This window comes from Anastrepha obliqua, chromosome 3, assembly GCF_027943255.1.
Source record: "Anastrepha obliqua isolate idAnaObli1 chromosome 3, idAnaObli1_1.0, whole genome shotgun sequence".
NCBI classification, from domain to species: Eukaryota; Metazoa; Arthropoda; class Insecta; order Diptera; family Tephritidae; genus Anastrepha; species Anastrepha obliqua.
The window spans coordinates 27,587,275-27,604,589 of record NC_072894.1 but is presented as its reverse complement, the minus strand read 5'-3'; the positions used below and the strand labels follow the sequence as shown (position 1 = coordinate 27,604,589).

Sequence of the window (17,315 nt, the reverse complement as noted above, 5' to 3'; positions counted from 1 at the left end):
AACTTGCAAACAAATATGCTTGAAATAACACACACATATATGCATACATAGTACAGCCATGGACAGATAAATAGCACAAATGTGAACCTTATATGTTAAGTTAAGCTTTTAGTACGAACTCTGCTTTGATTAAATAAATTTATTTGCTTACATTTATTACCGTTATTAAGCTTACATTTATGCGAAGAATTTACCGTTTTTTTTCGATGGAATTTTTTGCGCTCTATTTTATTTATGCTTTTTGCTGTTTAGAAGTGGACACAAAAATAGCACATTTTAACTTGTACAGCGGAGAGTAAAACTTGAATTTGGTTTCAGCGACTTTTAGTATAATTTTTTGTTGCTTAAATAAAATTTTAAAGTAATTACTAAAAATGGGACGTGGAAAACATTGCACGCTGGAGCAAAGAGCTCTTATATACCGTATAAGTCAAAACGGAAAAAACTATGCAGAAATAGCTGAAATGATGATGTGCTCTCGGAAAATGGCTTATAATGTCCTTAATTTAGTTAAGAAAGATTCATCCTATCTAAGCAAAAAACGGAAAGAAAACCAGAGCCGCGAAAAACTGATGTTAATGTGGATGAAGCCATAGTAAGCAAGAGCAAAGCTGATCCTTTTAAGTCGGCACAACAAACAATGCTTGAAATAAACCAAGAATCTGGTCTGAAAGCTTGTGGGAAGGCGACTTAACAAAGCCCAGCTTTTTGGCCGCATAAGCAGAAAAAACCCACTCCTCTCGAAAAGCCATATCGAACACCGACTTGCCTTTGCAAAAGCCCATAAAGACAAATCTATTCAGTTTTGGAAATACGTACTTTGGACCGACGAAACCAAAATAAATAGGATGGGACCAGACGAGAAAACTATTGTACGTCGTCCAAAAAATCATGCGCGAAATCCTAGGTTCACAAAAGCGACGATTAAACACGGCGGCGGAAGCATCCTGGTTTGGGGAGCTTTTTCGTGGCATGGTGTTGGGCCGATTGTTCGCGTGGTTGGTAAAATGGATAGATCTCAGTATCTGGATATATTCCAGAATAAAGCGGAACCATTTGTTTTTGAGTTTATGCCATTAAATTGAACATTTATGCAGGACAATGATCCAAAGCATACTGCAAAGACAGTAAAGCAATGGCTCAGAAGAAAAAAATGAATGTACTGGATTGAGATCGGGGCTCTGCGCCGGCGTGGGATGACGTTAAGGTTAAATTCGCTAACAAAAATTTAAAAAATGTTGATGATTTGTGGGCCGCATTTGCGGAGGCTTGGTACTCGATTCCAAAGGAAAGATGCCACAAGCTTGTAGAAAGCATGGAGCGACGGCTTGAAGTAGTAATCAAAAACGGAGGATATACAGGGTGGGCCATATAGCGTTTGCTTTTTGAACCACCTATTTTTTTGAGAATGGTAACACAAATGACATGTCAAATGTGTTCGTAATTTACTTAAGGGTTTCACATTTACGAAATGGGACGCTATACGCTTGAACGAAATTGGGAAATATTGAAAACCTATTTCCAAAGTGGTGAGTCTTCTTCTCCTTTTCTGATTTTCACATCGGTGGCTACGTCAATAAGCAAAAGTGTCGAATTTGGGGCTCAGAAAATCCACACGTTACTGTAGAGAAGCAAATGCATCCACAACGAGTCACTGTTTGGTGCGGTTTTTGGTCTGGAGGCATCATCGGGCCATTTTTTTCGAAAATGGGCGAGGAGCCGCGGTTACAGTAAATGGCGAGCGTTACCGTGACATGCTTAGTGAGCTTTTGTTTTCAAAAATTGAAGAGAATGACATGGACGACATTTGGTTTCAACAGGACGGTGCAACTTGTTACACTGCCAAAGTTACACTCGAACTTTTGGCTGCCGTTTTTGAAAACCGAATAATCAGCCGAAATTCCGATATCAATTGGCCGCCTCGGAGCTGTGATTTAAGCCCGTTGGACTATTTTTTGTGGAGAGCCGTTAAGGACAAATGCTATGCGAACCATCCAGAGACGATCGATGCTTTAAAACACGAAATCGAAGTTACCATTCATGAAATTGGAGCCCAAACAATCGAAAATGTGCTTAAAAATGACAATGTTCAATCTTCAAAATAAAATAAAAAAGTTTGAAAAAATATTGATTAAAAAGCAAATTTTACATGGCCCACCCTATAGTACAAAATACTAATCTAGTAAAACTATATTATTACTTAACTATCTGATTGGTTTACTTTTTTTGCTTTTAATTGGATTTTTTTACGTTCTCGTAAATTAAGTCAGAACTGACTATTTTTAACGATTTTTTTGTTTTAAAGTGGAAGTAAATAAGTTTTATAGTTTTTATGTTGCTTGTTTCCCAATAAAAAATAATTATTTAAAAACATATACAACTCTAGTGCTTTCAAAGTCTAAATGTGCTATTTATATGGCCATGACATGTATATACACAAAAATAAATTTATTTTTTGTTTAATCATCATCATCACCATCATCAACAAGCATACATAAATACCTAGAGTTCCTGTGTGCAACATTGAATTTATTCGGTAGCTGGCATGCATCTTGCATAATTAAGTACTCGAACAAGAAATTTTGAACTTACGTATGTATGTGTGTATGTGTGTGTATTCATACTCTTGACGCCAGCCAACAATTACTAAGTGTAAGAGCGCCAATTCTGCATTACAGCTGCGTACGCATGAATTTAAAATCATCCCATTCAGTGCACATACATCCGTATATTAGTACATATGGACCTTACATAAGGGCAGGTCGTTTTTGGTGCGAGAAAATTACAATATTCAGAGGTTTTCATTAAGTTGGTAGTTAATTTACTTGATCAAATCACTACTAATTCGTGCCTCAACGATTTCTTTTCGTATTCACATTTCAAACTCTCTGTAAAACTCTTTGTAAATATACGCTAAAAAATACATACAAAGTGGCTCATAAATCAATCCTCAATTAATTTTTGAATAACTCTTTTACTAAATAAATAAAAAAATATTTTGAATGTTGGAAATCTTTATTTTGGCCTTTAGTAATTCTTTTTGTATTTATAAATATTGCATCTTACATTTCAATAATTGCCATGCAAAACATTAAAACAAACAAAACGACATGTTGTATTGCATTAAGGGGTTAGATGGGTTTCGTGGCTTCAAAAAATCGATTTTTTTTGGCTTATTAATTGCTACAACATCTCAAGAATATTATCCTAAATGTTCAAGTCGATCCGAATAATAGTTTTACTCAACACTTTAAACGAGTTTTTTCGGAACTCTGTTTTCAAAGTCGGTTGTCAAATTTTCTCAAAAACTACTCAACCGATCTTGATGAAATTTTACACAGATATTCGAGATACAATTTACTCGTGCTTGAAAGAAGGATTTTGTTTTTGGAGTTTACTCCTTAAGAAACGATATATAAGGCCCATGGTATGAAAAATATGGGTAGTAAAATCGTGTGAATCACCGGAAGTGTACGCTGACGGAAGTGACGCGTTGCCCTTTTTCTATATTCTAGTGAGAAAAAGCACTGCCTACCTTGTGGCGCTACTTTGTTGGTGCAAACTTGTAGGAAATATATTTTCCTTGTGGGTGCTAATTTCTAGTGAGAAAAAGCACTGCATACCTTGTGGCGCTTGTTTGTTGGTGCAAACTTGGAGGAAATATATTTTCCTTGTGGGAGCGAATTTCTAATGAAAAAAGGCACTGCATATCTTGTGGCGCTTGGTTGTTGGTGCAAACTTGTAGGAAATAAATTTTCCTTGTGGGTGCTGATTTCTCGTGAGAAAAAGCACTGCATACCTTGTGGCGCTTGGTTGTTGGTGCAAACTTGTAGGAAATAAATTTTCCTTGTGGGTGCTGATTTCTCGTGAGAAAAAGCACTGCATACCTTGTGGCGCTTGGTTGTTGGTGCAAACTTCTAGGAAATATATATTTCCTTGTGGTTGCTAATTTCTAGTCAGAAATAACACTGCCCACATTTTGGTGCTTATTTCCGTTTCCTATCTAGTGCTTGTGCGTTCGTTGAGAACCTACATATACCAGTGATATCGTCTGAACCTTTGGAGGAGATTGTCTTCAAAAACCCTTACAAGGGTTCATCTGCCAATTACACGCCAATGAACTACCGCTTAGACATTTGTTTGAATACATTGATGGCTCTACGTCTGAAAGCTTAAACGGTGGAATAGAGAAAAAATTGAAGGATTGTGAGAAGCTTTCTTTCGTCAATAATAAACCAATTATATTCTCACTACCAGATATATCCAGTGAAAAAGATTTAAGTACGGATCAAAAATACCTATTTGATATTTGTAGTGCTATTATAAGTGGACATTGCAACGACAGCTTAAAAAAGAAAAACCCCAAAAAAATTGTTCATTCCAGGTGGTTTACTATAGCGAATATAATAAATAAATTTATATTTTTCCAGTAATATAGAAAAGGTCTTCATTTACTCCTTTTGCATATTAAATATATTTTTAAATATCACGGTAATCGTTCTTAAGGAGTAAACTCCAGTCGCGTGTCGGAGCTGACACACACACCTTTTTTTTTCAATTACAACTATTTAAAAAAAAAAAATGTCAAGTAAGCCGAGATTTTCATTTTTTTGGAAAAATGTCTGCCGAAATTCCAATTTTTACTTTTTTTTTCTTGCCTTCGTTCAAACACGAATTTATGGTCTTAACTAAAACACTTATTTTTGTTTTTTCATTTTCGATAATCCGGTCAGGAGTTATGCTGACAACGCGGACGCACCTTTTTTTCGAGGGGTCACCGGTAATGACGTCACAATGGAAGAGTTTTAATTATTTTTTTTTTGAAAATTTCAGAAATTATTCTTTAAATATGTTTCTTGACAGAAAAAAGTTTGAATTAAATAAATATTTTTTTACATAGAAAAAAAAAATATTGAAAATAGGCCTTTTTTTACCCGACGAAATCCATGTAAGCCCTTTGTGGCAAAAACAATATTGTCTGTCACAGCTCAAAAATTAATCAAAAATTTTCTACAGCGTAAGGCTGAGTATATAAAGAAAGTTAGCCTTTTCCAATTGTGGCCATTAAGTATATCTATTACTTCTGCTTCATTTAGCTTCGCTGCGTTTGTTCCGATCTCCTTCAGTACCAGACACCTTCCTAAGCAGTGCTGCATATCTTCTTCCTCGTTTAAATTGCAGAGGGTGCAAATTTTCTGGGTGTTTCCATACGTGGTTGCATTTAGCTTCAATAAACAGCTAGCCGCATATCTTCTTTAAGGGGACAGATACCATATTTTCCCTGATTTTCATTAAAATTATTTAAAATGAAAAAGTCAATATATTTTTTTCAAAATTTGCATACTGTTTATTTATAGATTAAAATAATACAAAAGATTTTTATTTTATTTTAATCATTTTAAATGGCGTATGTATACTCAATTCTTCCAGGCAGGTCGCAGCGGGGTTTCTCTATCGGCGGGCATTGTAGCATCGGCGTCAGTGACCTGAATACCAAACATTTTTTGTTTATTAATGTCATAATTTCTATATGAATTAAAAACAAATGAAAAAAAAAAATCGCGGAATAAAATGCTTAAAAGAAATTAATTTTGGGGAGAATTTTTCTATTATTTTTGCTTCGAAAAAATTATTTTTTCGAAAAATTTTCGAATTGTAAATTCACATAGAAAGTAATATCATAAAACAGATGTGTGCGAAATTTCAGGGATGAAAAAAACATTTTTTTTTTTTGAAATTTTACAGGTATCTGTCCTCTTAATATATATAAATCTTCTTTTGAGCAGCCTAAATGTTTATAAATTCGCGTCGCGTTTGACTGTGCTTTTTGCCTTGCCATATTGAGATCTTTTATTTTCTTACCAAAGTAAGAAGTTGCACACAGCGATCTTTCTTCAAACTTCAGACCGAACTCCGTTCCCATGTCGTTCAGATGCTTAAACCAAAACACATTTTTACTTAAGTTGTCTTGTGTTAGTTTGTGTGGGAGTCTGTTGCAATTGTATTTGTAAATGGTGTTATCAATATACTTCATGTGTAGTTCTAAAAAATTAATGTGACTATCTTCTAAATTAGCTTCTAGTGTTAGTGCATAATTCGGAGTGAACTAGGGTAGTTTGAGGATTCTTTTAATGAAGTAAAGTTGAAGTTTATTTACTTCATCGAAAAAGTCATACCCCCAAACTTGCGCTGCGTCAGTTTGTATCGCTCTGCATACCGTTTGGAACAGCTTCCATTTTGATTTTAATAAAATGAATGGCTTCGCTAAAAAATCGTTACATGTGCAATTAATACTAGCTTTTGCTGAATTATTTCTGGCTTTTAAGTGCGTGCCGAAGGCCATTTTGGGTGTGAGAATGGCATCAAGATGTTTATATTCTGCCACCAATTTAATTTCTTCATCTTGGTACCATCATTTTTCTGCCTGGGCAAGTCGTCAACCTCTTCTAAAGACTACCATCTCCGATTTGTTTGGGTTTACTTCCATATTCCATTCAGCACAGTATTTCTCCTGGATGTTAATCATGTGTTCCATGACTTTAGGGTTATCCGCCAGGCGAACAATATCATCGGCATAAAGGAGAAATTGTATATTCGTGCCCTCAACCAATAGTCCACATTCCAAATAGTCGTGCAAATCATTTAGGTATAAAGTGAACAATAATGGCGACGACAGACATCCTTGTTTCACACCAGTGCAGGTTTCAAAATAGTCTGATACTTCTTTTCCCGTCCAAACCGCAGATCTCGTAGATATTTCCTATTAGGTTCGTTATTTTGCAAGATATTTCCATCTGTTGAAGTTTATAAATCAACGGCCTCCACGGCACCCAGTCAAACGCCGCCTTGAAATCAACAAAATATGCGTAAACTTTTTGGTTTTCATGAAACTTTAGATGTACAATAGACGCAAGATTATAAATGTCATCTACAGTTGAATAGTTTCTTCTAAAGCCAGCTTGGAATTCTATGAGCACGTTTTTTTTCCTACCCAATTTGCAAGTCTTGCGTTAATCAATCCCATTAACACCTTTGCGACAGAATTCATAAAAGAGATTCCCCGATAGTTACTGGCTGTTTACATCTTCCTTTTTAAAAGGAATCTTAACGATTCTTCCGGTCTCAAAAATTATGTTGTATACCTTTCTTAGGCTAGGTTAAATTAGCCCGGTTGGCGATAAGCCACGCATAGACCGTTTGGTCGCTAGCGATATCAGTTGGAGACCGACCTCTATGAATACTGAAAGTAGACATCATGTAGGATGTCAGCGCTTTTGGCGAATATAAACAGAGCTGAGAGATCCGCTTTTGAAACGCGTCCTCCAGACTCTCAAACAATGGGGCTCCCAGACATTTTAAGCGCGATTTTAATAATGCCGGACAGACGCACAGAAGGTGTTCTAAAGTTCCTTTATCAACTCCAACAGAAATTCTGGCGAAACAAACTTTAGCAGTTCATAAGGTATTCTATCTTCTCCTGGCGCTTTATTTATTTTAGCATTTTCAATGGTTTTTTCGACTGCCTTGCTGTACAACGAGCCCAAGTTGCACGACAGATTAGTCCGTTAATGGACTGCATAAGGCCGTGTGTATTTTAATATTAACCAAATACTGCCTGTCGTCGTCAAAGTGTTTGTAGCATTCCGCGCTTCACTGCTTGTCTTTTTATATACTGCCAGAGAGTTCAAAAGTGTCAAATATGATTGACATACGATGTCATTCACATAGGGTGATTAATTTTGCGCTTCCTTGTACTTTGAAAGGTGGTGTAATTTACATTAAGAAAAAAGTGTTTTGTTATTGTTTATTTTCTACTAATAACTTTACTACTTAAAAAACTCAACTCAGAAAGTGGTCATTATTAAATCGTACAACTGCTATAAATCTAAATTTGGACAGTGTAGACCGAATTTATCACTTACCTACTTGTTTCATTTAGATATGTAATTAATTGACTTCTGATTTCTCAACACAATTTATGTCATACGACAGACCAATGACAAAATTGGCTCATCCTAATGCTTATATTCTTATTAACGCTGCAATTGCGGACTCGTAAATAGTGCAAAAATAAAACTAATTTACACACAATAAATAAATATGTATTTATACTTCGAGTGGTAGTTGGTTGACTTGTATGACGTCCAACTTATTAGTCGCTCAAGTTGATTGATTGACAAATTGAGCGAACTTGACTATTTATGTACTTACTTATCTACTTATAAATAAAATCTACAGGGTGGTCCAGAAGCCGACGAGTTACTTGACAGATATCATATGAGCAGTTAAGATTCGAGTCTAACATGTTAGAGTAGGTACTCTTAGGTAGGTGGGTTTTAAAAGTACGCTCTGGCTCTTGAGAAGTTGCGTGGGGGCGTTACTGTTGAGTATTAAAAATTAAATTAAATGGACAAATACTAATTTATTTTGACTTTATTAGAAATGTTCTTCTTCTTTATCCTTTATTATAGGCTTTGCCGGTTTTTCTTTACACAATAATTAGGATACATACATATTTATACATTAAACTTTATATATATACATTGATACATAGATTCATATTAATATTTAGGGATATTAGTTATAAATTGTTGCACATTGCTGTACAATATAATGCATATGTTACAGTGAAAGACCGAAATCTAGAGAATGTCGACTTTCAAATTCAATTGATTTAAACCTTATTTATTGCAACAACTTAAACTATTATGACACTTGGACTTGCACAAGAGTCCCTTGCTTTTACAACTGCATTTATTTGTAGAACACTTCCTTTTGCAATGAAAGGGTCTATAGCCTTGCCCCCCGCTTAGCTGCAGCTGCTTCTCTCAGCGGCATTTCTTGAAAAGAAATCTTATCTATGGAAAGTAACTTTTCTTTATAAATTACGAACCGAAATATTTTTCTTTGGAATAGGGTTTTCAGTATGACCACCGCTCAATTTTTTTTTATGCATTAACAGTTTTTCAAGCTGTCGGTTTTAGAAGTATTGGCAAATTCTTCAAGTTGTTCTTCAATTTCAATATTTGCGATTTCTTCGCCAGGCAAAAAAGACGATGCTATGCCTCTTTTTGCTTTAACGGCAAACATGGCTTTATAAGAACTTTGGCGTATTCCTTCATGGTATGTAGTGTTCTTGGCAAATTGAACAAAGGATAAACCATCTGATCATTTATTTGTATCGTTATCGTTCATCCATGCAGTTAGCATATTCTATATATCCTGAGTGGCCCTCTTAACTGAGGGTTTGATTGTGACAAGGCTTTCCATAAACTATTTTGACATCTTCACCGAGAAAGTCGACATTCTCAAATTTCGGATATTCATTGAGGTAAATATCCAACTTTCTGCCCGTCGTCTTGGTGGTCTTCTTGGTCGTCTTCTTCCTTCTGCTATCCCATCTCGAGCTATTTTTATCAACCGATTGCTAGGGGCTCGAGTCCCATGTTCGTTCCACCCTCGCCTTCTGGCTCTTATGAATTTTACAATGTCGGTCACCCCCTGTCAGTGTTCGTATCTCCTCGTTCTTTATACCTGTATGGTGTACTCTAGTTTTCCCAGCTATGGCCCTAAGAGCATGCTTTTCAGTAGTCCGCAGCAATTGTTTCGTTTTCATGCTTTCTACACGAGCTTCTGCTCCATAAGTCAATAGCAGCCTTACAATTTTTTTGTAAATTCTTGTTTTATTTTTCATATTCATATACTTGCTTTTCCACACGATTTCCCGCAGGCACGCTGATATCCGTTTGCGCATCTCTCTCGCACCTCTGTTATTATATTTCGATTGCTAGATACATTTACCCAAATATTTTAAATTGCATTACTTGTTCTGTCATATCAATTTCCATTTGCATCTTTACTAAAGATTTAGTTTTTTCAGTTGAAACTTCCATATTGAATTTTTTGCAAGTTATAGCAAAGCGATGCAAAAGTCTTTGAAGATTATCTTCGCAAACAGATACCAAAACAGCGTCGTCTGCGTCACATATTATTGAAATGTTTTCATTGTTCATTTTGTATACAGCCAATTGCTTTACCTCTGAGATAATTTTATCCATAATAAGATTGAATAGTTGTGGACTTAAGGAATCACTTTGCTGTATTCTGGTAGCGCAACTTACACTTTTGGTACGAGTATATTTACCTTTGCCATTATTTTTGTTAAGCACGTGGCGTTGAGATCGCTTGTAGGATTTGTCTAAGCGCCTTTCTTTCTTCTAATATTTGCAGGGCATCCTCAAGCAGGATTATCGAACTCGATTGACTTTTGCATAATTTGTTGTAAAATAAATATGTAGTCCGTTGTGGACCCGTTTTGGACAAAAGCCTTGCACAAAATCTTAGTGAAAAGCTTTTAAACTGAGCTTAGCAGGGATCTACCGCGATAATTCTGTGGATCATCCTTTTTGCCTTTGGTATAGTAACGCTTGATTTCCACTCTTGCGGTAGTTTTTCATTTCTCAATGAAATGTTGAAAAGATGTGCAATCTCTTGATGAAGATACTCTCCATCTCTCTCTTAATTTTTATTGGATGCGTTTTTATTGTTTCATTCACTTCTATTTTTCGATTTCTTAGCATTTTCCATACCTTCCTGTGAGCGCCATACATATCACTTGCCATGGACTCTGAGCAACTTTCCCAGTACGATTTTTTTATTTCTCTTATTCTTTTCTTTGTTAAATTTCTTTGTTCAATGTAACGGTCTTTGCTTCCGCCTGTTTTTGCAGTCTTGTAGTCTTAATATGCCTTCTTTTTCTGCTCAGTTATCCGTTTTACTTCTTCGGTGAAGCCGTTTCCCTGGAGCTCCTTCTGATGCTTCCAAAATGTTGGATTTAATTTTTTTCCATGCTGCATTCGGATTAGAAATATTAGGTGCGCAACTAAGTTCTCGCTGTTTGTCAATAGATGCCGCCAGCAGTGTGTGCTGGTCGATTCTAACATAACCTAAACGTCATAAACCAAGCTTAGACATATGGTAAACACACTGCTTCGACACATTAGTGATTTTGTTTTGGTGTCACATACTTTTGGCTTTGTAAAAATGTCTTTGGGAATGATTCAGAAACAGGGGACTTGGGTTCCTTATGAGTTAACACCAAGGGATGTTGAACGTCGTTTTTTCGCCTGTGAAAAACTGCTCCAGCGGCAAAGAAGGAAGGGTTTTCTTCATCGCATCGTGACGGGTGATGAAAAATGGATCCAAAGAAAAGAAAGTCATGGGGACTGCCCCGTCATGCTTCTACGTCGTCTCGGTCGAATATTCACGCTGGGAAGGTTATGCTATATTTGGCGGGACCAAGTTGGTGTTATTTATTATGAACTACTAAAACCAAGCGAAAACATCACTGGGGATCGGTATCGACTTTAATTGATGCGACTGAGCCGAGAACTGCGCGAGAAGCGGCTGCAATACGCGGAGAGGCATGAAAAAGTGATTCTACAGCATGACAACTCTCGGCCTCACGTTGCCACATCTGTAACTTGTAAACACTGAAATGGGAAATCCTACCCACCCGCCATATTCTCCAGATATTGCGCCGCCCGATTATCACCTGTTCCAATCGATGGCACATGGTCTAGCTGACGAGCAGTTCCATTCATATGAAGACATCAAAAAATTGCTTGATCCGTGGATAGCCTCAAAGGATGAACGGTTTTATCGGGACGGTATACGAGATCTACCAGAAAGATGGGAAAAAGTAGTAGTCAGCGATGGCCAATATTTTTAATTATTCACTTGTTACCATTTTTTCAGAATAAAGTTGTATTTTCATCAAAAAAACCTAATAAAAATATTATTTTTGGACTGTGGTATACGTTTTCATTTATATGACTCTGTAGACAGTAAATCAACATGTTTTTGGACCATTCTGTATATGTAATGTAGTCATGTACATATCTATGTTGTGCAAGGTTTTTGTTTGTAAACAAAGATGAATAGAAAATGAAAAGCACCAGATTATAATTTGTACACGGTTTTGCAAGTATACATTTATCGACTACACTCAAATGTATGGAGATTTATTTTAGTGCAAGGTTAATTAGCTTTTTTTTCAACTAAGTGTGTATGCTCTACAAATTTTTTGAGTCATTGTGTCTGTACATTGGACAAATTATGGAAAAAAACATGCATGATGTGTAAGAGAATATACAAAGACCGTTTTTAAAAACTTTTTATGTCTGCTTGTCTCTGTGGACACGTTAATATCGAGAAGGGATAAATAGAATTTAGCGGGGTTTTTACTGATAGATAAATGAAATATGGTCGGTATCAGAATTTGAAAGAATCAGTAAAGGGCTGACGTAGCGTGGTAATGAATCGGTTTGTTTATGAAAAACCTAAAAATTTGTTAGTTGCCTTCTGAATACCGACTGTTGTGAATACATGTGTAATGATTACGCAATTATGTTAGTGATATACCGAAAAAATCAACACAATCTCCACTCATATTGCTTCGTTGCTATTGAGAATTCAGAAGATGTGACCAATATCAGACCGTTAACCGGCTCTCAGCATATTTGAAAGAATCAGCTGATCGGCTGACGTCATGACAGCGTTTTGTTTGAGATTGTGTTGTTAATGTACGAAAAAAATCAACACAGTCCACGCTCATGTCCGAATAGGGCTAACAAAAAATGCCTCAGAACTCATTCCCATTACACAGCGGATAACAGGATCATCAAATGTAAACCCTCTCTATCTCCTCTTTGATAGATATTGGTATCCAAGTATATCACTGAAAAGTCATAAGTATCGCAATTAAGTGCTCAAGAAAATTATTACTCGTGAATGGAGATGGATTTCACTGATTCATATTTGAGCCAAAAGTCAACTCAAAAAAAGTGAAAAATTCGGAAGAGTTGCAGTTCAATGGAACCATCTAATTATACATACATAAATGCAATACATACATACTTATTTACTTAGATGGCACTTCAACCATATTCCGATTAAGGCTGAATCTAAAACATTGCGCCATCTACGTCGATTCGCCGCTTGCTGGCGCCAGTTGGTGACACCGAGTGATGTCAGTTATGCCTCACTTGGTGTCCATAACGTATTATAGATTAGGTCTTCCTCTTCCTCGTCGACCAGCAGTTGGTTCCCTTTCGAAGGACTGCCGTACAGGAGCACTTTCGTTCATCCTCGAGACATGGCCAGGCCAGCGCATCCGCTGTATTTGCTTCACTATGCTTACATCTCGGAATAGCTCTTAAAGCTTGTTGTTCCATAGTATACGGAACTCATTTTCGCCAATGCGAGGAGGACCAAAGATTTTTCGGAGAATTTTTCTCTTGTACTTTCTCTCATCAGTTTTCTTCATTGACCAAGATCTACCCAGTATACAAGGACGGGGATAATTAAGCTTTTGTACAACGCTGTTTTCGTTTTTCGAAAGAATGCCTACTAAACCCAAAGTAACAACTGTTGGCAATAGTTATCCTTCGTTTGATCTCTAGACTGACGTCGTTCTGGCTGTTAACATTGGTACCTAGATAAACCAAATCCTTTACCACTTCAAATTCGTGGTTGCAAGCAGTGACGTGTTGTCCAAAACGTGAGGCCTCTTTGTACGTTGACAGCAGGTATTTTGTTTTAGTCTCGTTCACCGCACGACCCACATTTCTGCTTCCGTCTCCAGACTGGAGATGGACAATATCAATGTCGTCCGCATACGCCAAAAATATGACCCTTTTGTAGTAGATACTCGTAGGGCCAAAGCGGTTCAACTCAGTAGCACGAATATTTTTTCCCAGAAGTAGGTTAAAGAAGTCAACCGAAAGGGAACTGCCTTGTCTGAAACCTCGCTTGGTATCGAACGCCTCGGAGAGGTCGTTTCTGTTCCTAACAGAGCTTATCCTAGTGCTCAACGTCATTTTGCATAGCCGTATTAGTTATACGGGGATACCAAAATCAGAAATAGAGGCGTAGAGACAGTTCCTGTTGGTGATATCGGAAGCTGCTTTAAAATAAACAAAAAGGTGGTGTGTTTCGATTTGTCGTTCCTGGTTTTTCTTCAGGATTAGGCGCATCGTGAAAATCTGGCCAATAGTAGACTTGCCAGACCTGAAGCCGCACTAATAAGGTCCACTCAGTTCTTTGACGATGAGCTTCAGTCTCTCGCATAATAAGCTCGATAAGACGTTATGTAGACTAATCCCACGGTAATTTGCGCAGTTTGTAGGATCACCCTTCTTGATGATAGGGCAGAACTCGCTTAGGTTCCAGTCGTTCGGCATAATTTCATCCAAACATATTTTGGAGAGTAGCTGGACCTGTTTAAAACAAAAAAGATATATTTCCCATTCTAACTTTTATTGAGATGACTTTTTAAGCTACAACTAGAAGTATTTAAAAACTAAAGCAATGTTTTAGAACCCAGCAATTTATATAATTAAAAAAAAAATACTGTTTCATTTATTATCTGGCCACCATCTTAATTTAGCATGGCTTCATTAGATTATTATTTTTCGTATAAAAATTAGCATGCTATAAAACTTATAATTTCCTCAATTACGTCTTTAGCACTAAATTCAAATCGATTACAATCTAATTATTATTTGCTTACAGGATGGGCCAATTTGAATCGAATAACATGGGTCGTTTGGACTCATTGGCTGTGCAGCAAGCAGACTTTCTCAAACGTCTCGACACTCTCGACTACATGGAGCGCCAGACAAAGCGCAATGTTGACGAATTGAAAGGTGACTTGATTCATGAGAGACAAAAAGAAGGTCAGAATGGGCATTTTCAAAAATTTTTTTTAATTATTGCTTATGGTGCTTTGCGAAAAATATGCCAAATATGCTTCATGCTCAATTGCATTCATGTATTGTGATTGTATAATAAAAAGACTAAAATACTGTGTTGTTGGTTTTTGCTAAATTTTATAGAAATCGTCTTGCGTACAGCGCGCGATGCCGTCGATCGATTGCCGCAGATGCCCACAGACAAAGACAGACTTGATTCATTGGCCACTTTATTGCTATCGACACGTTCAGCAGTCAATGAGTTGAATAATCATCTTGAAGCGAATATTAGTAAATTGTCAAAGTGAGTAGATGCGTATATGTAATGTATGTACATATGTAAGTGGAATATGTCTTATGAGTAGGATACCCAGCAGGAAAAAACGTAGGCACCAAACTGGGGCACTTACAGTGATTTAGGAACTATGACTAGTTTGCGTTCCTACACTTTTCTGGGAATTTAAGACCGCAACGGCATAGGAAGTGCCAATCACTCATTCGCCTTTAAATAGCCTCAATGTATAGGATTTTCCAATAACAGGTGTTATTGGTGAATGGATTGCGCTATCGAGAGATGATTGACGATTTTTTATGGTCGGAATTGGATGGTATTGATCTGGACAACATTTATTTTCAACAAGACGGCGCTACGTGTCACACAAGCAACGAAACCATTGATCTTTTACGGGATTCGTTTCCGGACCGTGTTATCTCTCGAAGAGGTGATCACAATTACCCACCGAGATATTGTGATTTAACACCTTGTGACTTTTTTCTTTGGGGCCAGGTGAAAGAGAAAGTCTATGCCAACAGCCCAAGGTCGATTCAAGACTTCAAAGATGGAATTCGTGAGACTATCGAGGACATAGGGCAGCCACTTTGCAATTCGGTTATGAAAAATTTCATGAAAAGGATACTGTCCTGTAAGCGTGGTCGTGGTGGTCATTTGCCTGATGTTATTTTCCACTATTAACGTCATACCTTCCTCTTTATAAAGAAATAAACATCCGATCATTTATTTTAAAAAATAGCATTTTTCCTTGAACATCAAAATAACACCTGTTATTGGAAAACCCTTTAGATTAAAAAAAAAAAATTAATAATTGTAAAAGTTATCGCTGTTTGTGTGGAGCCCGTTTCTCCAGACGTTCTTTGCGATGATCATCACAACTCCTTGGAGATTCATTTGAAATCAATCGGACAAGAAAAATTAGTTTTATTAATACATAGAAGCTTTTGTTTCAAAATTAACAACATGGCGGTCTCAGAAAATATTTTTCAGATTTTGGAGAAAAACCCGGCAATCAATTGTTTATAAAAATCGAAATTTTTGAAAACCAAAAAAAATCCTTCGATCAGGCACGAGTTTTTTATGTTTTTCAAAAGCAGTATAAATTCTATTGAAATCTACCAAGCGGTTTTTAAGTTACAGTGATCATCAGTTCAAAAAACATAGTTTTGAGAAAAACGCATTTAAAGTTTAACGAACGCTCCGGAACGAAAATGAAAATGCAAAATCAAAAAATCCAAATTTTTGATTACCCTTAACTCCTTAAAGATGAGTACCTCTCTAGTGTGAGGAAAAGTTCCAGTGGCACCATAATGGATCTACGACAGATCTAAGTGTGTCATTACGACAGCCACGCTACCTGGTAGTATTTATTGAAATGAATGGGCAAGATGTTAATTTTCTTTTTTTTTTAAAGCTTGGTTTCAAGTCAAGTTTCAAGCATTTATAATTGTTTTCGTAGCCATCTGCTTCTTTTTTCGATTAAAATAATCCGTTGACATACCTTTCCTTAGTACCGGCGAATCACGATCAAATGTAATCAATAGCAAAGTCAAATCATGTTCCGAATCTAATTTTCCAATTTCGTCGGCCATTGCAGTTGTAATTGCATACTGAAGTGCTTCGTAGTTTTCAAAATTTTACTAAGTAGTTCGGAACCAATTATTTGCGTCACAAGTTTCGGTTTTCTCTGCATGGATATATTCCATAATTTAATCGCGAAATGCACTCGTTGCGTTTGAGACGCACTTCATCGCTGATGCCCAAGTGCCAATCAGTTTTTGTAGCTGCTGCATGTATGTCTATACATATATAGGTACAGACATGCTGGTGTAAGCAGTAAGAATTACAATGATGTGTCAACCAGCAAGTAAGTTTGTAGGTCGATGGGTTACACTTTGCTGTGGCGCAATGATCAAAGAGTTTTGTGTCACTCAGCATTCTTAAGTTTATTTAATGCAAATCAATTCAAATTAAGTGTGCGGTAATCGTGATGCGCATAATAAATTGTCACCTTCAATTATAATTGAAATAATCAGCTTTAAAGAAGGTACTGAGAGACATAAGAAGGTGCTGAGGTTGCGCTTAATCTCTCAAAAAATATTAATCACTATCATTTTTTAAGTAAAAATGGTGAAATAGCATTGTGTCATTTATATTTGATATTTTTACATAATTTTTTCTGAAAATTAAAATGGCAAAATAAAATTATTGTTAGGTGTCCTGTTCAACCTAACCCAACTTAACCTACAAAAGTCAATCGTTCCCACGGC

At 36.5% G+C, this 17,315-nt stretch overlaps 1 protein-coding gene across 2 annotated transcripts in view; it reads left to right on the top strand.

The window, feature by feature from the left end:
• LOC129242310 (angiopoietin-related protein 7) overlaps positions 1-17,315 on the top strand; it is a 41,221-nt gene that overhangs the window by 18,751 nt on the left and 5,155 nt on the right. The window contains exons 3-4 of one of the 2 annotated variants that reach the window (XM_054878886.1): positions 14,575-14,708; positions 14,898-15,057. In XM_054878886.1, the coding sequence (XP_054734861.1) occupies positions 14,575-14,708; positions 14,898-15,057 (294 nt within the window). Of the gene's footprint in view, positions 1-14,574; positions 14,739-14,897; positions 15,058-17,315 lie in introns of both variants that reach the window. The other variant, XM_054878885.1, reaches the window with a different exon arrangement.